The following is a 21,321-nucleotide window of genomic DNA, read 5'->3' as shown; positions in this document are numbered from 1 at the left end:
GTTTGAGACAAAAGATTTATCATCTGTAGTACTCGACGTACGACTGCTGCTGGATGAAGTAGCGGCGGCGGCTGGAGGCCTTCACCCAGTCGTCCTCTGATTGGACGTGGAAGGGGCGGAGCGTGAGCCGCGGTACGGGCAAACAGATGAAACTCGGGAAGTGAGAGAGGAAAGGACGAGTTCTGAGTGGAGGCAGAATGATCCCTGGAGGACAAAAACACATCAGATGTTATAAAGAGAGAAAACATGAACGAGACACAAAATGTGAAGTGAAAAGAGAATCTCGCCTGGCGGCCTCCACGTCCTGCTCATGCTGTGAGTCTCTCCCAGACGAAGGATCGGCTGAGAACTACTGAACAAATCAGAACTTTAAAGGATGTTTGTCTTTCAGCAGGAAATCAGTACATGACCTCTACATGACCTCTACAAACCTTTCATTCAGGGGCAGAAGCAGAGTGTTTTTGCGAGCAGCTGGAGCGACACATCGGGTCTTCCTGTACTCGTCTCTCTGCACGCAGCAGAAATAGTTGAGCACATCAACAACACTGAAGGTCGGATTCTTCCCCTGATACTCGACGTGTTCCTGCAAAAAGAAGCAGACAGCAGTTAATCACCTGCAGTAACAACACAGACAACAGCACCGTGACCCGCTCTCAGCTCGTCCTATTCAGTGGAGTGTGAGTCACAGAGGAGCGCTGACGAGCAGACGGAGAGACTCTCACTTTAAAAACACTTTTCTTTCTTTTTTACTTTTATTCACCAAAACGTGCATACACACTTCTTCTTACTTCTTCTTAAGCCTTTTGCTCCTCTTGGGTGCATAGGCCCCTGACGAATATCCTCCATTTCACTCTGTTTGTGGCTTTTCACTCAAACTCTCCCCAGTTGAGTCCACTCTCTGACATTTCTGCCTCTACACTTCTTCTCCAGCTGTTCCTGGGGCGACCTCTTTTCCTTTTCCTTGTCGGGTGATGTTTGTGGCAGGTTTTCTGAGGGTGTGGCCAATCCAACTCCACTTTCTCTTTCAGATTTGTAAGTCTATGGGGTCTTGGCTTGTTCTTTTCCACAGGTCCACATTGTTGACTTTGTCTTTCCACCAGATGTTTAATATCCTTCTGAGGCAGGTGTTGATGAATGTTTGCAGCCTGTGTGTTGTGTGTTTTGTTGTTCTCCATGTTTCGGATCCATACAGCATCACTTGTTTAACGTTGGAGTTGAAGATGCGTATCTTAGTGTTTGTGGAGATGTTTTTTGAGCTCCAGATCTTTCTGAGCATGTGAAACACCACTCTAGCCTTGTTGATTCTGCTTCTAATGTCGGCCTCTGTCCCTCCAGTGGTGTCCACAACACTGCCTAGGTAGGTGAAAGCTTCTACCTCCTCTAGGGCAGTGCTGTTCAAGAATGTACACACACTCACACAATAAACAAAGAGATACAAACAAGAGGGGAACTGTGGTACGATACAGTTCTGCAAGCAGATTTAGACAAAAACAAACAAACAAACAAAACAAAAGGAAAAAGGTCAGTAAATAAAATGAATGAATTAGAAAGAGGGACAAAATAAGTGAATGAGCAAACAGGACAAAGAAAAACATGGGGACAGTATAGAAACAAAATGATGTCAAATAAAACTGGTGGGAGAGGTTGTACACATTCCTCTCTCCTCCTCGTTTACCTGCCTGGTTCTGCTGTGGCAGCTAAATGGTGGTGAGAATTGTGGAGTATATTTTGTTGAATTCAGTGAGTTGGTTTTTGAGTGTGTCTGATTGTTGTTCCAGTGATATCTGTTGTGTAAGGAGGTTTAACCATTCAAACACTTTTCTCATGTAGTCACACTCAGAAACTCTTCAGGTTAAAGATGTCTCACTACATTACTCATGTCACACTTGTCTTTGTCACCTTGTATTTGGAGATCCACAACTCCAGCCAACAATCTGCTCTGTGGTGAAGGTGCTTCCAGATGTTAGACAGGTCCCGCAGCTCTGAATCCCAGCTCTCCAGCTCGGGCCACAGCCACTTCTCAGCCTCATGGACGCCGGCTGCAGTCAGCATGCCGAGCGCTGCGTCTCTGTGGATGTGATAACACTTTAATACGTTTGTATAACAAATATACAAAAACACTGTGGGCGTCAAGGTAAACATGAACAAACAGCCAGCAGGTAAAGAGCGACATTAGTTTGCAGTTTCACTAAAAACTCCCCCCTCTCTTTGACCTCTGTTTTAGGCTCCACCCACTTCTACTACAATTCTACATTTCACTTATCAGACTCTTTTATCCAAAGCGACGTACATCAGAGAGTCAGAACAACACAAGCAAGGATCTAGAAAAAAGGGAACAATGTCAGTAAGAGCAAACGATCAGCTTTGAGTCTGATTGGACACACAGGTGCTGACAGGAAGTGACCAGAGGCAAAGCACAACATTGAGGGCAGTTCTTGAGAGCTCTAATCAGTATAGAAACCATCTTATAAGTCGTGGTTATCAAACAAAAACCATCGTCATTACCATCATCATCATCAATAATATGGAGACCATCATCATTAAGTTAGTAGGTATTCATGAAAGAGCTGGGTCTTTAGCTTTTTCTTAAAGGTGCAGAGGACTTCTAATGGAGCAGAAATCACAATAAACACTGCGGGGCTGAGCCGTCTCTCTCTCTGCAGAGTGCGGGTGAAGATGCAGAGTTTTTGCGGTGAAGAGTTTTGGCTGACTGACTCACCGGAGGCCTGATTTCTTAAAAGCCAGAAGAGTGAGAAGCTCTCTCCCGAGGTCGTTGTCGACACACTTGAGCTGCATTAAAAGATAGAACAACTCAACGAGAGAGGTCCGCTCCACAGCCGACTGAAACACAAGATTTAAAAAAATAAATAAAATATTCATCTGCTGCAAAAGTTTGCACAGTGAGAATCTGGATCCAGAACACAGCGTACCATGTGAGGTTTCATTAATGTGGGCAGCAGATGGACGAGGCGTTGGGAGAGCGTGTGTGCGTTGTGTAAAGGTCGCTGGCTGTGTAGCGCCCGCAGAGCAGCCAGGATCTGGACCTTAGACCGAGGGCTGTAGGAGGTCAGACCGACCAGCAGCTGCAGGGAGAAGTCCTCTGGTGACAGGATGTTTGAGATACACTGCACACACACACACACACACACACACACACGCACACGCACACGCGCACACACACACACACACGCAGACACACACACACACACAGAGACACAGACACACACAGAGACACAGACACACACACAGACACACACACACACACACACACACACAGAGACACACACACACACAGAGACACACACAGAGACACACACACACACACACACACACACACACACACACACACACACACACACACACACACACACACACACACACACACACACACACACACACACACACACACACACACACACACACACACACACACACACACACACACACACACACCTCAACAATGTGCAGGATCTCATTGGCTGCTGCATGACAGATGTGTCTGACTACCTTCTGATCTGGAAAGAGGTTTTTAAACCAGTCTGCTTCTGTAAACTGTTTGAGGAACGTTGGGACCTTGGGGGTGGTGCCCCGCGGTGGGAGGGGGGGCGGTGGTGGTGGTGGGGGTTTTTGCTTGCGAGGACGTGGAGTTGGAGTTTTTGGTTTGGGTGGAGCTATCGGAGGGATGATCTGTGGAGGCTACAGGGATAAGTACAGATGAAACACACACAGATGAACACACATTTAAGAGCTGCTGTTTAATACGTTCTTTAGTCTTCTGAGTGATGATGACACAACGCTACATTTCTCGCCCCCTCCCGCTTCTCCACGTCGACGACTTTCTTGGGTTTGACTTTTGGAGCGGGCCGCTGCGGGACACTCATCGGGGTCGTCGGTTTAGACTTTGTTTCTGGAGCCTTTTTCTGCTGCAGATAGAAGAAAAAAGATCAAACATTTGATTTGATTTCACAACTTCAGAAGGTCAACACTTTTTTTATTTTTTATATTCAGGTCTAATCACAGATTTTTCTCCTCAACTGTTTAAAGGTTCTTGTTTAAATCTCACATATATTTTTATCCCTGTACGGGTTATGTACATTTCTTGTACAGGTCTATTTTTAATTGCTCAGTTTAAGTTTGATTCATCTAGAGGTATTCTTTAAATCTTTTTTTCGGGTTAATATATATGTATGGGAGGGGGGGGGCGTCAGTTTTGTGGTTAATTTGTAACAAATGTTTCATGTCATGTACGTCTTTGTAACCTGCTACTGGATGCTTTGAATTTCAATAAAGTATCTATCTATCTTTGATTGAACTACACATTCTTTTCATTAAGTAACATTGAGATAAAGAAGTTCTTCTTACCGTCTTCGCAGCCACAGGGACGTCTCCTTTAAAGTCAGCGCACTCGGCCTCCTTCACCGCAGGAGGATTATGGGGCTTGTAGTCGCGGTGTTCTGGATTGAACGGACGTTTCATGGGGTCAAAGGTGTCTCCCAAATCGATCTGAAAGCAGAGACTCTTCTATGACTGCTCTCTGCTAATTGAGCACACGTGTAAGGCATGTGGTGATTCCTGAGAGCAAAACAAAACAACTACTAGGACTTAAAGCTTAAAGGCTTTATATGTGATTTTTTGATCCAGCAGATGTCGCCCTTGAGCACCAGCATGAAACCAAAACAACTCGCGCTGCATTGTTGTGTTAGCATGCTAATGCTAGCGATCTTTATTATGCTCGTATCTTCACACTGCATGTAAATTTACCTGAAATGAGCGTGATCTAGAAACACAGTTAAGCAGTGAGTACAGTATGTTATTCTTCTTTTCTCTAGTCCCTCAATTAAACAACTTTTATACACGAGGGGAGGAGTCAGCCGGCCGTCCGGGCGATGTAAACAAAGTGAAGATAGGACTCTGAAAACTCTGAAAACATCACAGACAGTGGGACTCGGGTGTTACACCCATTGTAGACAGTCATGACTCACAGAGTTATTTTCAGAGGAGATACTTGATTTATATATTTAAGTGTGAAACATCACACATAAAGACTTTAAGCGTCTGTGGAAAAGAGCAGCTTCAGCCCGTCTCAGAGGATAACATGATGATAACATGATGATGATAACATGATAACATGATGATGATAACATGATGATAACATGATGATGATAACATGATGATAACATGATGATAACATGATGATAACATGATGATGATAACATGGTGATGATAACATGATGATAACATGATGATGATAACATGACGATGATAACATGATGATAACATGATGATGATAACATGATGATAATAACATGATGATAACATGATGATGATAACATGATGATAACATGATGATAACATGATGATGATAACATGATGATAACATGATGATGATAACATGATGATGATAACATGATGATAACATGATGATAACATGACGATGATAACATGATGATAACATGATGATAACATGACGATGATAACATGATGATAACATGATGATAACATGATGATGATAACATGATGATAACATGATGATGATAACATGATGATAACATGATGATAACATGATGATAACATGATGATGATAACATGATGATAACATGATGATGATAACATGATGATAACATGATGATAACATGATGATGATAACATGATGATAACATGATGATAACATGATGATGATAACATGATGATGACATGATGATGATAACATGATGATAACATGATGATAACATGATGATGATAACATGATGATAACATGATGATAACATGATGATAACATGATGATAACATGATGATGATAACATGATGATAACATGATGATAACATGATGATGATAACATGATAACATGATGATAACATGATGATGATAACATGATGATAACATGATGATAACATGATGATGATAACATGATGATGACATGATGATGATAACATGATAACATGATGATAACATGATGATAACATGATGATGATAACATGATAACATGATGATAACATGATGATGATAACATGATGATAACATGATGATAACATGATGATGATAACATGATGATGATAACATGATGATAACATGATAACATGATGATGATAACATGATAACATGATGATAACATGATGATAACATGATGATGATAACATGATGATAACATGATGATGATAACATGATGATAACATGATGATGCATTAAAGGTAAGAGGAGAAGAGAGATAAACCTTTAGATGTAGGGGCAGCCCATATAAAATCTTCATGTAGTGATCAAAAGCATCCCTCTTGGTTTCCATTGTGCTCCGAGGTTTCTCTTTCTTGCATCTGACCGAGCCTTCAATGAGAGCAGACAGGTCCATGTCTGACTCCTACAGAACAACACAGAGGAGATCATCTCAGGGTTTAAAGTTTCTGACTCACTGACACCAGGTAACATCTCCTACTCACCGTCTGTCTCCACACGTCTCGGCTCAGAGAGACATTTCTCCTGATTGTTTTCAATTCCTCACCTTCCTCTCCGTCTACACTTGGGATCCTGTTGTCAACAACACAGCTCCTTTCTTATTGGCTCGTTGATTTTGGTGATTCTTAATATATGACATGAATAAATCTTACTTTCTTTCTTGATTCTGGATGACAGGAAAGTCTGAAATTCGCTCGGCACAGAAAGTGTAAAGAAGCTGTATGAAGAGAGGAAACATGTGATATATTTGACAGCTTGTCTTGATAAAATGTCTGAATGATGACATCATTGAGTGGTGATTAAAAACCATTTGTTGGTAGATGTGCGGCAGGAACTTTGAACAATCCATCCTGTACAAATCTCCTCTGATGCCCAGAAACAGTTCACCTCCAAAACCACTGGAAGCCAAACTCTGAGGCTCTGCATTCATCTGCAGAGTACTACACACACACACACACACACACACACACACAGAGACACACACACACACACACACACACACACACACACACACACACACACACACACACACACACACAGAGACACACACACACACAGACACAGACACACACACACAGAGACAGACAGACACAGACACAGACACACACACACACACACACACACACACACACACACACACACACACACACACACACAGAGACACACACACACACACACACACACACAGACACAGACACACACACACACACACACACACACACACACACACACACACACATAAAGCTCTAAATGTTGCACATCAGGACAAACAGCTGGAGGTTTGGAGCTCTCACCTGAGAAGTTGATTCTGCTCGTTCCAGACACACACAGTCCGGTCCAGACTGCAGGACACACACACATCCAGATCAGGACACACACACACACCTGAGAGAAAAACACAACAGCAGCGAGTCATTCACAAACAAATCAACAGATTCACACACAGGACTTTAACCGACCTGTGATGTGGTCTGAGTGTCCCTCTGGGGGCGGGGCTTCAGCCGGACTCTGCTGGAGGAGGTTTAAGTGGACCAGCTTGTACGTGCCACTGCTGGGATCGTGGTGGGTCAGGACCAGGCGGGGCCCGAGAGCCGCCAGGTGGACCTGAGGCAGAGCGCAGTGTAGACTGACCTGCAGGCTCAGACACTCCTCGAAGAAAGGGTTAACCTTCCATACCACCAAGGTCAAGTCCTCACCTGGGGGGAGGAGCCACAGGGTTACATCATCACACCGGACCAATGAACCAAAGAGGGCCGTGTGAAATACTGAACTACACATCAGAACCGGACCATAGACTACACATCAGAACCGGATCATAGACTGCACATCAGAACCGGATCATAGACTACAGATCGGAACCGGATCATAGACTACACATCAGAACCGGATCATAGACTGCACATCAGAACCGGATCATAGACTACACATCAGAACCGGACCATAGACTACACATCAGAACCGGATCATAGACTGCACATCAGAACCGGATCATAGACTACAGATCGGAACCGGACCATAGACTACACATCAGAACCGGACCATAGACTACACATCAGAACCGGATCATAGACTGCACATCAGAACCGGATCATAGACTACAGATCGGAACCGGATCATAGACTACACATCAGAACCGGATCATAGACTGCACATCAGAACCGGATCATAGACTACAGATCGGAACCGGATCATAGACTACACATCGGAACCGGACCATAGACTACACATCAGAACCGGATCATAGACTACACATCGGAACCGGATCATAGACTACACATCAGAACTGGATCATAGACTGCAGATCGGAACCGGATCATAGACTACACATCGGAACCGGATCATAGACTGCAGATCGGAACCAGATCATAGACTACACATCGGAACCAGATCATAGACTACACATCGGAACCGGATCATAGACTACACATCGGAACCGGATCATAGACTGCAGATCGGAACCAGATCATAGACTACACATCGGAACCGGACCATAGACTACAGATCGGAACCGGACCATAGACTACACATCAGAACCGGACCTGGTCTCTGGGTTTGAATGCAGACCTGTTGTCAGGAGGTAGCTGTGCTCGGGGTACACGTGCGTTGCGGTGACTCTCTGGCCGTTGTGCGCCGGCGTCCTGCACATGACCTTCCCGTCACTGAACCTCAGAACGCTCACGCAGCCTCCGGCGTGTCCGAGGACGATCAGAAAGCTGCCGAGTGAGGAAGAGAACGATGAAGAATCAAGAGAAGAAGAGATTCATAAAAAACACCTTTAAACTCTTTATATGTGATTTTTTGATCCAGCAGATGTCGCCCTTGAGCTCCAGCATGAAACCAAAACAACTGGCGCTGCATTGTTGTGTTAGCATGCTAATGCTAGCGATCTTTATTATGCTCGTATCTTCACACTGCATGTAAATTTACCTGAAATGAGCGTGATCTAGAAACACAGTTAAGCAGTGAGTACAGTATGTTATTCTTCTTTTCTCTAGTCCCTCAATTAAACAACTTTTATACACGAGGGGAGGAGTCAGCCGGCCGTCCGGGCGATGTAAACAAAGTGAAGATAGGACTCTGAAAACTCTGAAAACATCACAGACAGTGGGACTCGGGTGTTACACCCATTGTAGACAGTCATGACTCACAGAGTTATTTTCAGAGGAGATACTTGATATAAATATATTTGAAACGTCTCACATGTTCTTGTCATCGTGGAGATCTTTCTTCTTCCTCTGGCTGCGTCCTCTGCCGTCCTGCAGACTCCTCCACTCCTCCAGAGCGTTCTGTGTTTCTCTCACATGGCAGTAGAGTACCATGCAGCACGCCGCGCCGGGGACGGGCAGATTTTGGGCGTCCTCTTCAGTCACATGGCCTTCGCGCTGCCAGGGTCCCTGCCCCCTCCCCCGCCACTCGTTCATCAAAGTGACCGGATTGGTCAGCGTGTTAGCTTGTAGCAGCGTCCCTGTATCGGTCAGCGCTAACAGGATCTCTTTCTGCAGGCAGTAGTCTGCACACGAAACCCTCTGCTCCGCCCTGAAAGAAGTCAACAACGCTCCGGTTTCCGCGGCAACCAGCGAGATGTCCCCATCGCCGCTCACACACAGGACTCTGGTGGGGAAGGGAGCAGGAAAGGAGGTGACTAGGATTTGTCTCAGAGGAGCTTTTTGGCGTCGTTCCAGTGCGCAGTGGAGTGTGTACAAGTTTCTGATGGACCAGAAGTCGACCCCGCGGCGAGAGAAGGAGAAGAAAGCGTCTCCCTTCCTCGTGCCACCGATGATCATCGGAGGGTTGTCCCGCTCTGTGTGGACGCACTGAACCGCGTCACCGTCTTCCACGCTCCAGCAGCGGATGGAACAATCGTTTGCAGCCGACAGCAGCATGTTCAGAGACGAGCAGAAGAACAGAGAGGTCACAACACCTGGACAGAAAAAAACATTTAGTGACCTCATCTTAACCCTCATGACTCACTATGGACATTTTTGTCCACTTGGTCAAATGTTTCCTCTTCATCTGTCCATCATTTTGTCTGTTAGTGCATATGGCACACATTTTAGTAAGACTCGCTCTCTTGATACATTTTGGAATACACATTTTATGTTTTTAATAGATCAATAGAACACTGCATAAATCTCTTAAACAACTTCAGCCCTGCTCAAAACTACCAAACATTCAATCATTTTTAGGAATTTAACCCTTTAAATGCCAGTTTGATTACTTGATGTCACTGTTGTTATTTATGAAAAGAAAACACAAAAATGAGTTATTTTCCATAAAACAAATATTTGGTGGCTGGGGGATTTTCTTTAAATCAGTCTTGGATATGTCAAAGATTATCCAAAATATTGACTTTGATGCATTGTTAGTTTTTGTGTAGCATCAGATTTAAAATGTAGTTCCCTGTTTGGACATTGGAGGGCGAGAATGTCCAATTTACAATAGAAAAATAGAACAGATTGATATTTTTTCAACTTTTTTCTGCATAAATCTCTTAAACAACTTCAGCCCTGCTCAAAACTACCAAATATTGAATAATTATCAGGAATTTAACCCTTCAAATGCCAGAATCATGAAATCAAACTGGCATTTAAAGGGTTAGATACAAATGATTGAATGTTTGGTAGTTTTGAGCAGGGCTGAAGCTGTTTCAGAGATTTATGCAGAAAAAAGTAGAAAAACAATATCAATCTGTTCTATTTTTATATCAGTTTTTTGTCCTTAGTGATTTCAGCGATTAGTAAATGAAACTGATGTCTGAGGGTTAAAGGAGCATAAAGAAAATGAATGAACACTAAACCGTTACCTCCTTCAAAAGCCACGCGGCGTTCCCAATCAGGACCCCAGACCTGAATAGAGCGCTCTTGGGACGCCGTGATCAGACAGTCGAGCTGAGCACAGAACGCCACAGCAGTGATATCTCTGAAACAGAAAGAGGTTCAACTCATATGCCGCCATTTTCACATCGTCTAAAAAGATTCAAAAGAACAGCACGCACCCCGAGCAGAGATCCGTCTTGTGCTCCAAAACCGCCCCGCCATCGAGGTCGACCACCGTCACCACGTGTCCACACACAACGAAGGCCCTGTGAGGCTTCTCAAACCGTGGAGGAGCCAACGCCATGTGAGTGAACGTCCGGCGCCGCAGCCCTTCCTCCATCTTCAACCTGCACCTCATGAGCGTCACCGACCACACACACACATTCCCGTCGCCCGCCGTCACCAGCTCTGCAGAGTGCTCCGCGGCCTCACACACACGTATGTCCAGGGCGCCCCGAGCGGCCTCCAGGGGGCGTAACTTGTCGTCTAAGAGTGTGAAGACGGGCCCTGGACCCCAGCCGACGAGCCGCTGTGAGATGTTTGTTTGGACGAGGCCGGTGAAGGCGAGCCGAGCCGACGCCGTCTGCTTATGGCCGTCTGGTGTGTAAAAGCAAACGGAGCCGTTGGCGTGGAGGCCGATGAACGCCGCGGCGGCTTCAGAGAACATCATGAAACGCACAGGACTGTCACAGGAGAAGTGCTGCGTGGGGTGGAGAGCGTGAGTGAACACATCGTGGTCTCTCTTTTTCACCTGAAGGAAGAAAAGAAAGAAAGAGATCTGAAAACACAGACAGAAGGTGAACGCCATGCAGACTCACTCTACCTCCCGTAGCTACAATTCTACAATTCTACAATTCACTCTGCACTCTTTTCTCCAAAGTGACGTACATCAGAGAGTAAGAACAACACAAGCAAGGATCTAGAAAAAAGGGAACAATGTCAGTAAGAGCAAACGATCAGCTTTGAGTCCGATTGGACACACAGGTGCTGACAGGAAGTGACCACAGGTGCTGACAGGAAGTGACCAGAGGCAAAGCACAACATTGAGGGCAGTTCTTGAGAGCTCTAATCAGTATAGAAACCATCTTATAAGTCGTCGTTATCAAACAAAAACCATCGTCATTACCATCATCATCATCAATAATATGGAGACCATCATCATTAAGTTAGTAGGTATTCATGAAAGAGCTGGGTCTTTAGCTTTTTCTTAAAGGTGCAGAGGGACTCTGCAGATCACATGGAGTTTGGTTAGCTGGCTTCACCTTTTCTTTGAAGGACGTCTGCTCTCCGAGTATCCTCCCATCTGATGTTCCATGTTCTTGAGGTTGTAGCCCCCGATCAGGACTGGGGAGTACTACTGTTGTACCGGGTATCACCATCACTTTCTTCTTTTTTTATATTTGGCTTTAAGACACTGTCTCTCCTCCCGCCCTCTGGAAGGAGATACAGGACCATCAAAACAAACACAAACACACTGAGGAACTATTTCTTTCCAGAGGCATTAAGGCCCCGCCCACTTTGTAAAAAAAAAAGCTGGGACCCCCCCCACAGGATAAAATCTCAACAGAATAGATCTACACACACTCCTCTTACCATAAGATCTTTGTATAAACTATCCAGGAAGTGTTTATCATGCTTTTAGTCAACATGTGTAAACTGTGTTTTGTCCTCTTTTCTCCAAAATGACAGAGTCTAGCCTAGACACAGCTTGGACAGTTTCATTTATTAAAGGGTAGGTTATGATATTGACGAAATATTGAATAGGTTATTTAAGGTTATTTCTTAAGCATCTGATGTTATACAATCCACTGGCTATGTATATTGCCTAACAACATATATATCATCATCATCATCTTTATTGCCAGACTCAGGAGTCCATTAGAAAACATATTAAAAACAAGCTAAATTAAAACACAGACAGACAAAACATCACCAACATTATAAAAGACCACTGTACCAGGATGACTGGTATCACACAGAACTCTGACTGGGATCAGTCAACAGCATAATGATGGAATTCTGAGAATCCTTCAATCAGCAGATACATTTATACATTAAGTTTCAGAGCCTGAAAAGTGTTCACTCCTGCATTACAAAATAACTCACTCGCACTAGTCCATGGAGGTTTTTTAAACAGTTTTTGTAAGCTTGCCTTTTTAAAGCCTTTTATATATATTTTTAAATCATTTGTTCAGGCTGAATATGGCCACAGAAAAGAACATCCTAATGTCCCTTGACACTGAGCTCTTTAGAGATAGAGCTGCAGAAACCAGTGATGAGTAAACTTTCATTAACAACCTATAAACAAAGTTTCTATCCTCCAAGTTCAAGTTAATATAGATTAGGCCTGCCTTCTTTGAGAGTCTTCTGAAATACTTTTGTTTTATTATAAATAAAGAAATGATCACTGATTGTTAAATGTTATCATCTGTGAATATCTTCAGTCTAGCAGGCTTGTGGGATTGTATCTTGAAACGATGGCAAGTGGTTATTTAAACACGAAATCGCGAATCGGCTGTGGGCCTAAATTTTGGAAAAAGTCCAGTCCGTCCCTGGGGGGGGGGGGTCCCGTCCCGTCCCTGGGGGGGTACCCGTCCCCACTTTGGGAACAGATGCTCTATATAACTGCATTACTGTCTGTTCTGTTTGGAGCTCCACAAAGACTAAAGGTGCTTACTCAGGTACTGTACTTGAATACAAACGGGGCACGGTGGCCTAGTGGTTGGTGTGCGTGCCCCATTTGCAGAAGCTCTGGTCACTCTGGCAGACGGTCCGGGTTCAAGTCCGACTTGTGGCTCCTCTCTCTCTCTAAAATAAAAACCTGTACTTGAACATGAGCTAACTAACAGTTTCCTGTTTTAATTTGATATTCAAACAAATGAAGTTTGTTGGTTTGAAACACGGGGACTTATTGAACCACAGACACGAACACGTAATAAAAAGATACACTCACCTCTTCAGCTGAGAGCTTACCTGCGTCTCTTTCAGAGTCCACCTGAAGAAGTTACAGATTTTAAGTTCACCAGGTGTCAACCTCCCAGCGTCACCTGCTTCTGTCCCCGGATGTAAGTCCCGTGACTTTTAATCTGCGACTCTTTCATTTCATAAACTTTTTAAAATCAGTCCCACCAAAGTTAAAGTAAAGTTTGTTCAGAGCCGCAGTGTCCGAGAGTGCAGCCCCGTGTTGCCATGGTTACGAGTCGCTCGGTAACGTCCCCGTGTTGCTATGGTCACGAGTCGCTCGGTAACTTCCCTCGAATCACGCAGCGAAGTAATTAAATTCTTGTTGTTTTGATTTCTGGCCCTTGTTGATTTTTTTTGTCCTTGCTCCAGTTTGTTGTCTGTCTGATGTTTTCTTTTGGAAAAGTTTGATTTTTATTTATTTATTTTTATATATAAATCCCCTTAGTCTTAATTTATGTTTGAATTAACTTGTTCCTGTGTATTTTGCTGTTGTATGTTCATCCCCTTTAAGAGTTTGTATAAACATTTTTTGTATGTTAAATTTGTCAATAAAGACGGTTAAAAAAAATTAAAAAAAACGCAGCAAAATAATATTTATAAAATAAAATAATATTTAAAAACTTTTAAGAAGTGCTGTAGTTAAAAAACACACTGAACAACGTCACACTACCTTTGTACGACGGAGGATTAGAGCCATGTTACATTTTTATTTTATTTTTTTATTTCGAGATTAAACTCGTAAATTTACGACTTCTCGAAATTATTATTATTATTTTTTTTAACGTAATCCTCCGTCGTTCCTTTGTGTATTTTGGAAATTAACAAAATAACTTTCCTTTTTAAAAACAGGATCAGGGCTGAGGTATAACCAGTTTATTTTTATATAAAACTATACGTGTTAACCAGGTACAAATCTTTGACAAACAGTAGAAATATTTACATTACATGTTTTTACTCTCTGTATGAAGCACATGAAGTTAGCTGGTCGTCTGTGGGGAATCTTTGGTGTCCTCTCTGAGCTGTCAATGCAAACATGTTCACTCAGGTTTAAAGGTGTCTTCACTTTACGATGTGTGATCTTTGTGCTCGTCTGAAGTTCATCCGTCCAGAAGAAGAAGTCACATCAGCAGAGTTTCAGAAGGCGTCGCCCATCAGACTTTCTAACTTCTCCTCTTCTGCCATCACAGGAACAGTAAACTTTCTGGAGAAATACAGCATTTCTATTTTCCCTGACTCGTGTGCCAGCCCGATTCCTGAGTATGTGTTGTGTTGTCCCGAGTCTCCAAAGGTGGCCACGGCCGTCACCCTGAGGAGAGAACACAACGTTTACACCGAACAGCAGCAGGACAGAAGAGAGGCTCCAGCAGTGACTGTCTGCTGTTACCTGTCACTGTGAATCCTCTCCGTCACCACGGGCTCAGAGTCTCTGCTCATCAGGTCCCAGACGTGCAGCTTAGAGGCGGCGTCCAGGGCACAGAAGACTGCTGGTCTGGTTTTGGTCCAGTGCAGCGACACCACAGCTTCACCTGCTGTCCACTGGGCCACAGGCTGCTCATGACTCACTGCATGCAGCCTGATGCTGCCATCACTGCAACCCACCTGGAGGAAAACCAATCAGAGTATCATCAGAGCTTTAGTTCATGTTTACAGCAGTTAAATCTACTGTGTGCATATCATGAATCACTTGCAGGCCACATCTCTTAAATGTTCTTTATTTAAAGTCTTTATTTGTGATTTTTCACACTTAAATATATAAATCAAGTCTATCCTCTGAAAATAACTCTGTGAGTCATGACTGTCTACAATGGGTGTAACACCCGAGTCCCACTGTCTGTGATGTTTTCAGAGTTTTCAGAGTCCTATCTTCACTTTGTTTACATCACCAGGACGGCCGGCTGACTCCTCCCCTCGTGTATAAAAGTTGTTTAATTGAGGGACTAGAGAAAAGAAGAATAACATACTGTACTCACTGCTTAACTGTGTTTCTAGATCACGCTCATTTCAGGTAAATTTACATGCAGTGTGAAGATACGAGCAGAATAAAGATCGCTAGCATTAGCATGCTAACACAACAATGCAGCGCAAGTTGTTTTGGTTTCATGCTGGTGCTCAAGGGCGACATCTGCTGGATCAAAATATCACATATAAAGACTTTAAAAGAAAGAGTTCTCTCTCACCAGGAACAAATGAGACACAAAGGGATTAAAGCTGATGGAGGTGACATCGACAGGTCGGAGTCCAGCCTCCTGAAACCTGTAAAACTTTGGAGGAGCCTTCAGACCATGACTTGTTCCATGAGTGACCAGACCCTACACAGAGAAGAGGTTTAGCATTCAGTCATTGGAGTGCATGAGCGGGCCTCTTATGTTAAAAAAAGAAGATTAAGCTCACCATGTTGGTGCCGATAAAGAAATGATTGCAGTCTGTGGGGAGGAACTTTAAATGTTGAGTCTGTGACGGTCCTGTGGTCAAAGCATCCTGAGGGGACACCCTGAAAAACCACGAGAGAGGGACACAAGGCAGAACCAGAGGAGCGATGTTACAGAGGAAACAACACAGGAACCCCACAAGACATCACACTGACTGAATACATCAAATGTGGAGGTGACATAAACAACAGCTCAGGACGCAGCAAACAAGATCACATTACCGCCCCCCCCGCAGCAGCTGTGCTCCTCTGGGGGGGGGGGACATTGTGGGGTATTTTGAGCCTGGAGGCTGGCAGTGACGGATGATGCATCACAAGCTGTTTATCAAATCTCACCTCTCAGCAGTGAGGAGCGAGGAGCTGTGAAGGAGCTTGACTTTTCCCCCCGGCCTGAGCCCTGTAGGAGAGAACCGGGGGGGGGGGGGGGGGGGGGGGGGGGACTGGTCACCACATGTGAGAGAGAGAAAGAAAAAGAGGGGAGTGTTGGAAAATGTGACCGCCTTACCGAGGTCTGTTGGGGAGCCCGCCTCGTTGGCTTTTGGGAGTTCCACTACCACCTAAAGGACAGGAAGAGGAAGTCATGTTAATGTGTCACTTCCTCTTTTTGGTCGACAAAAACATGAACTACAAGTGAAGTTCTGCAGTTGTTAATAGTCTGTAAATACAACAACAAACCTCCATGTTGTTTTTAGAACAATGGCATCCACCTGTCACTTTCACCTCACATCTTTCACTCCTCGACCCCCCTTCAAATCCCCCCCCCCAGAGAGACCCGTCTATGTGAAGAGGAAATACCTGAGATATATTAACCTACCCAGACGTTTAAAACCCCACTTTCATCCAGAGACGCCAACTGGAAGGACGACCCGGAGGACTCTGGATGATGAAACAGAAAAAGAAATAAAACATTAAAGGAGCAGTATGTAACTCTGATACCTAGTGGTTAAAATGGGTACTGCAGTCTAAATTCTAAACATCATAGAGAGCTGTCTCTCCCCCCCCCCCCTCTCTAGAGTCCATGCTCACACAGGTCACCATGTGGTGGACTCTGAAGCTTCAGTGTTTATCCAGCTCTGCATGGGTCTGTAAACCTTTCTGTGTTCTAACCTCTCTCTCCATTTTTCAAAAGCATCTCCAATATTGATCCTAGTTTGAGCACACGTTTCTGCTCGTGGAGCTTATTAGAAACATGCAGAGGCTTTTTAGGTCGGGTACAATCACTTCTATCTGAACCACTTCTCTTGACCGCTTCCATCGCTGCAACACCTGTTGACCTGATAACTGCTCTCATATCTGACAAACCGAGGGGCGTCCAAAACGGCCGTGTGGGGGCGTGTCTTAAAAGCGCCTACCTTCTCTGGTCCAAACAAATCCAGAGCATTCAGGAGCAGAATCTAAAGTTAGAAGGAGGACATACTGGCTGCTGCATTGTTGTCAGAGAAGCCAGCACTTCAACATGTTTCCTTAATGATCAGATAGTAAGATACCTTTATCATCTCACTCTCTACACAGCTCACTGAGTGGACCTTTACTGAAACTCTGAATGAGAAAAAGACACATTGCATAATTATGAAAAGGTCCTAGAGCTAGAGTTTGAATGAATCATTGCTTACCTTCCTCAGATGCCAAAAGGGGGACTCCTGGCCTCGACCCCCCCCCTGCCGCAGCAGCAGAGGGGACGACCTCTACAGACGTCACAGATGAGAGATGTCCAGAGCCGGCCAACACGGCGTCTGTGTTGACAGGATGACAGAAGAACCAACACACCTGTTAGACGTCTGAACTTTAGAGAGTGCAGCGGCTTTATCTACTCCTAATGTGTGTGTGTGTGTGTGTGTGTACATGCAGGTGTGTGTGTGTGTGTGTGTGTGTACATGCAGGTGTGTGTGTGTGTGTGTGTGTGTGTGTGTGTGTACATGCAGGGGTGTGTGTGTGTGTGTGTGTGTGTGTGTGTGTACATGCAGGTGTGTGTGTGTGTGTGTGTGTGTGTGTGTGTACATGCAGGTGTGTGTGTGTGTGTGTGTGTGTGTGTGTGTGTGTGTGTACATGCAGGTGTGTGTGTGTGTGTGTACATGCAGGTGTGTGTGTGTGTGTGTGTGTGTGTGTGTACACATGCAGGTGTGTGTGTGTGTGTGTGTGTGTGTGTGTGTGTGTGTGTGTACATGCAGGTGTGTGTGTGTGTGTGTGTGTGTGTGTGTGTGTGTGTGTGTGTGTGTACATGCAGGTGTGTGTGTGTGTGTGTGTGTGTGTGTGTGTGTGTACATGCAGGTGTGTGTGTGTGTGTGTGTGTGGTGTGTGTGTGTGTACATGCAGGTGTGTGTGTGTGTGTGTGTGTGTGTGGGGGGGGGGTGTTCTCATTCAGCCAGCTGTGTCCAGGTGTTCTGAAGGTTCATGTGTAACTTACCAGTGGAGAAGGTGGGCTGTCTGAAAGTCCACTCCTCCTCTCCTATCTTCATACAGGGATGGATCCTGACGTGTTCCCTCAGGTCCCACAGCACCACAGAGCCCACTGAGGTGCCTGCAAACACCAGTGTGGCCTTTCCAGGGCTGAAGCAGCAGCAGTGGATCTGCAGCGGGGGGGGGGGGTTAGGGTCAGGGTTTACATATCTGTCTGCAGACCGGCCTTTTGGGGTTATTTATGTCTATCCACCTAACCAGTGCTTCCCAAAGTGTCCGCGGCCCCCTGGTGGGCCGTGTGGGTACTGCGGGTGGGCCGCAAAAAGACCAATTTTCAAAATAAAAGAAATACCAGAACACTGATGATTTAGCATGAGTCAACCCTGTAAGTGATTAGTAAGACGTGTCATGACTATTCATGGACATAATGTTTAGTAAACCTTTGTGTCTATCATGCCATAACATCATGTTGTAATGTCCAATAATTTACCCTAACTGAAAGTTAAAGCTGTAGTCAAAACTTTTATTTCATAATTGGAGTAATTTTATATTTCAAAGCGGGCAGCGGCAGTCTTAAGTTTGAGAAAGGCTGAACTAAACCATCGCAGGAACCTCCTCACAGAGAGACTCCTGTCAGACGGGGATTCAAACCAGGAACCTCCTCACAGAGAGACTCCTGACAGACGGGGATTCAAACCAGGAACCTCCTCACAGAGAGACTCCTGACAGACGGGGATTCAAACCAGGAACCTCCTCACAGAGAGACTCCCGTCAGACGGGGATTCAAACCAGGAACCTCCTCACAGAGAGACTCCCGACAGACGGGGATTCAAACCAGGAACCTTCTCACAGAGAGACTCCTGTCAGACGGGGATTCAAAGCAGGAACCTCCTCACAGAGAGACTCCCGTCAGACGGGGATTCAAACCAGGAACCTCCTCACAGAGAGACTCCTGAAGGACGGGGATTCAAACCAGGAACCTCCTCGCAGAGAGACTCCCGTCAGACGGGGATTCAAACCAGGAACCTCCTCGCAGAGAGACTCCTGAAGGACGGGGATTCAAACCAGGAACCTCCTCGCAGAGAAACTCCAGACAGACGGGGATTCAAACCAGGAACCTCCTCGCAGAGAAACTCCAGACAGACGGGGATTCAAACCAGGAACCTCCTCGCAGAGAGACTCCTGAAGGACCGGGATTCAAACCAGGAACCTCCTCGCAGAGAGACTCCTGAAGGATGGGGATTCAAACCAGGAACCTCCTCGCAGAGAGACTCCTGAAGGATGGGGATTCAAACCAGGAACCTCCTCGCAGAGAAACTCCAGACAGACGGGGATTCAAACCAGGAACCTCCTCGCAGAGAAACTCCAGACAGACGGGGATTCAAACCAGGAACCTCCTCGCAGAGAGACTCCTGAAGGACGGGGATTCAAACCAGGAACCTCCTCGCAGAGAGACTCCCGACAGACGGGGATTCAAACCAGGAACCTCCTCGCAGAGAGACTCCTGAAGGACGGGGATTCAAACCAGGAACCTCCTCGCAGAGAAACTCCAGACAGACGGGGATTCAAACCAGGAACCTCCTCGCAGAGAAACTCCAGACAGACGGGGATTCAAACCAGGAACCTCCTCGCAGAGAGACTCCTGAAGGACGGGGATTCAAACCAGGAACCTCCTCGCAGAGAAACTCCAGACAGACGGGGATTCAAACCAGGAACCTCCTCGCAGAGAGACTCCTGAAGGACGGGGATTCAAACCAGGAACCTCCTCGCAGAGAGACTCCCGACAGACGGGGATTCAAACCAGGAACCTCCTCGCAGAGAGACTCCTGAAGGATGGGGATTCAAACCAGGAACCTCCACACTGTGAGGCACTAACCACTGCACCACCGTGCCATAGTTAATTATGTCTACAAAATGGAAGTATGAACTAAAATGTGAAGTGTCATGGTTCATTTCAGAGGACCGGAGGTGGATAAAGAAACTCACCTGTGAGTCGTAGACGAGGACTTTTTGAGGTCTGGACGGCTCTCTGATGTTCCAGACGCAGATGATGGTGTAGCCGTCGAGGCGGACAGCGCTTGGCTCGGTTGTCGGGTCGTGGACCGACATCACCGTGTGCCTCTGAACCTGAGAGAAGTGCAGCAGGCTGATGTGACGACCTGCGGACGGGAAGAGCGAGCGATGACATCACATCCCTGTGTCGGTGTTTGTTTATGAATAACGATGGTTCACAAGCGATAAATAAGAACTGAAGGAAAAGTCGTCTGAGTAGGACACAATCAGAGGAAGGGAAATGATGTCTACAATTCTACAATTCTCTTATTATCCAAAGCGACGTACATCAGAGAGTAAGAACAACACAAGCAAGGATCTAGAAAAAAGGGAACAATGTCAGTAACAGCAAACGATCAGCTTTGAGTCTGATTGGACACACAGGTGCTGACAGGAAGTGACCAGAGGCAAAGCACAACATTGAGGGCAGTTCTTGAGAGCTCTAATCAGTATAGAAACCATCTTATAAGTCGTCGTTATCAAACAAAAACCATCGTCATTACCATCATCATCATCAATAATATGGAGACCATCATCATTAAGTTAGTAGGTATTCATGAAAGAGCTGGGTCTTTAGCTTTTTCTTAAAGGTGCAGAGGGACTCTGTGGTTCATTCCACCACCGGGGGGCGACAGAGGAGAAAGAGTGTTGTGGCGTTTACCGTAAAGAAAAGACAGCTTGGTGTTGAGTCGTAAACTTCCATCGCTGAAAGACGG

The 21,321-nt window shown here is 45.2% G+C and overlaps 3 protein-coding genes across 4 annotated transcripts; all 3 read right to left on the bottom strand.

The window, feature by feature from the left end:
- Window positions 1-19: 19 nt before the first annotated feature.
- LOC132994196 (uncharacterized) lies at window positions 20-7,181 on the bottom strand. Of its 2 annotated transcripts, none has more exons than XM_061064393.1 (13): window positions 6,756-7,181; window positions 6,601-6,665; window positions 6,433-6,520; window positions 6,213-6,353; window positions 4,363-4,503; window positions 3,801-3,923; window positions 3,508-3,696; window positions 2,931-3,125; window positions 2,720-2,841; window positions 1,900-2,068; window positions 432-583; window positions 288-352; window positions 20-204 (listed from the first exon to the last, which is right to left on the bottom strand). In XM_061064393.1, exons 1-13 carry the CDS (start codon window positions 6,876-6,878, stop codon window positions 20-22), a joined length of 1,758 nt encoding a protein of 585 aa, XP_060920376.1. In that variant the 5' UTR covers window positions 6,879-7,181. The 2 variants fall into 2 exon arrangements, with proteins under 2 accessions (XP_060920376.1, XP_060920377.1); XM_061064394.1 differs by having other exon boundaries at window positions 288-349.
- A 27-nt stretch (window positions 7,182-7,208) lies between these two features.
- Window positions 7,209-10,816, bottom strand: wdr97 (WD repeat domain 97). Its single transcript, XM_061064397.1, has 4 exons — window positions 10,752-10,816; window positions 9,149-9,869; window positions 8,513-8,661; window positions 7,209-7,644 (listed from the first exon to the last, which is right to left on the bottom strand). The coding sequence occupies exons 2-4, from the start codon at window positions 9,829-9,831 to the stop codon at window positions 7,385-7,387; spliced, it is 1,092 nt and encodes a 363-aa protein (XP_060920380.1). The 5' UTR covers window positions 9,832-9,869; window positions 10,752-10,816; the 3' UTR covers window positions 7,209-7,384.
- A 3,770-nt stretch (window positions 10,817-14,586) lies between these two features.
- Window positions 14,587-21,318, bottom strand: dync2i1 (dynein 2 intermediate chain 1; the record flags this gene model as incomplete). The annotated part of the gene is made up of 11 exons (XM_061065156.1): window positions 14,587-15,034; window positions 15,113-15,327; window positions 15,906-16,037; window positions 16,120-16,219; window positions 16,493-16,553; window positions 16,662-16,713; window positions 16,971-17,032; window positions 17,770-17,889; window positions 18,561-18,723; window positions 20,540-20,712; window positions 21,267-21,318. Coding segments are annotated over 11 exons (1,302 nt in total), but the record flags the coding sequence as incomplete, so codon positions are not given.
- Window positions 21,319-21,321: the final 3 nt, after the last annotated feature.

Source organism: Labrus mixtus, chromosome 19 (genome assembly GCF_963584025.1).
Source record: "Labrus mixtus chromosome 19, fLabMix1.1, whole genome shotgun sequence".
In the NCBI taxonomy this organism is placed as follows: Eukaryota; Metazoa; Chordata; class Actinopteri; order Labriformes; family Labridae; genus Labrus; species Labrus mixtus.
Note: the sequence above shows the minus strand (reverse complement) of the source record. Positions and strands in the feature narration are given on the sequence as shown.

What these genes read in the sequence shown, in the direction of transcription:
- LOC132994196 (XM_061064393.1), bottom strand. Translation starts at nt 6,878, where the DNA reads ATGAATGCAGAGCCTCAGAGTTTGGCTTCCAGTGGTTTTGGAGGTGAA. An exon ending in GGCTGCCCCTACATCTAAAG is followed by an intron (nt 4,504 to 6,212) that starts GTTTATCTCTCT and finishes CTCTGCTTTCAG; the next exon opens with ATCGATTTGGGAGACACCTT. An exon ending in TTTAAGAAATCAGGCCTCCG is followed by an intron (nt 2,069 to 2,719) that starts GTGAGTCAGTCA and finishes TCACATCCACAG; the next exon opens with AGACGCAGCGCTCGGCATGC.
- wdr97 (XM_061064397.1), bottom strand. Translation starts at nt 9,831, where the DNA reads ATGCTGCTGTCGGCTGCAAACGATTGTTCCATCCGCTGCTGGAGCGTG. An exon ending in CTCCACGATGACAAGAACAT is followed by an intron (nt 8,662 to 9,148) that starts GTGAGACGTTTC and finishes CTCACTCGGCAG; the next exon opens with CTTTCTGATCGTCCTCGGAC. An exon ending in CAGCTACCTCCTGACAACAG is followed by an intron (nt 7,645 to 8,512) that starts GTCTGCATTCAA and finishes TCCTCCCCCCAG; the next exon opens with GTGAGGACTTGACCTTGGTG.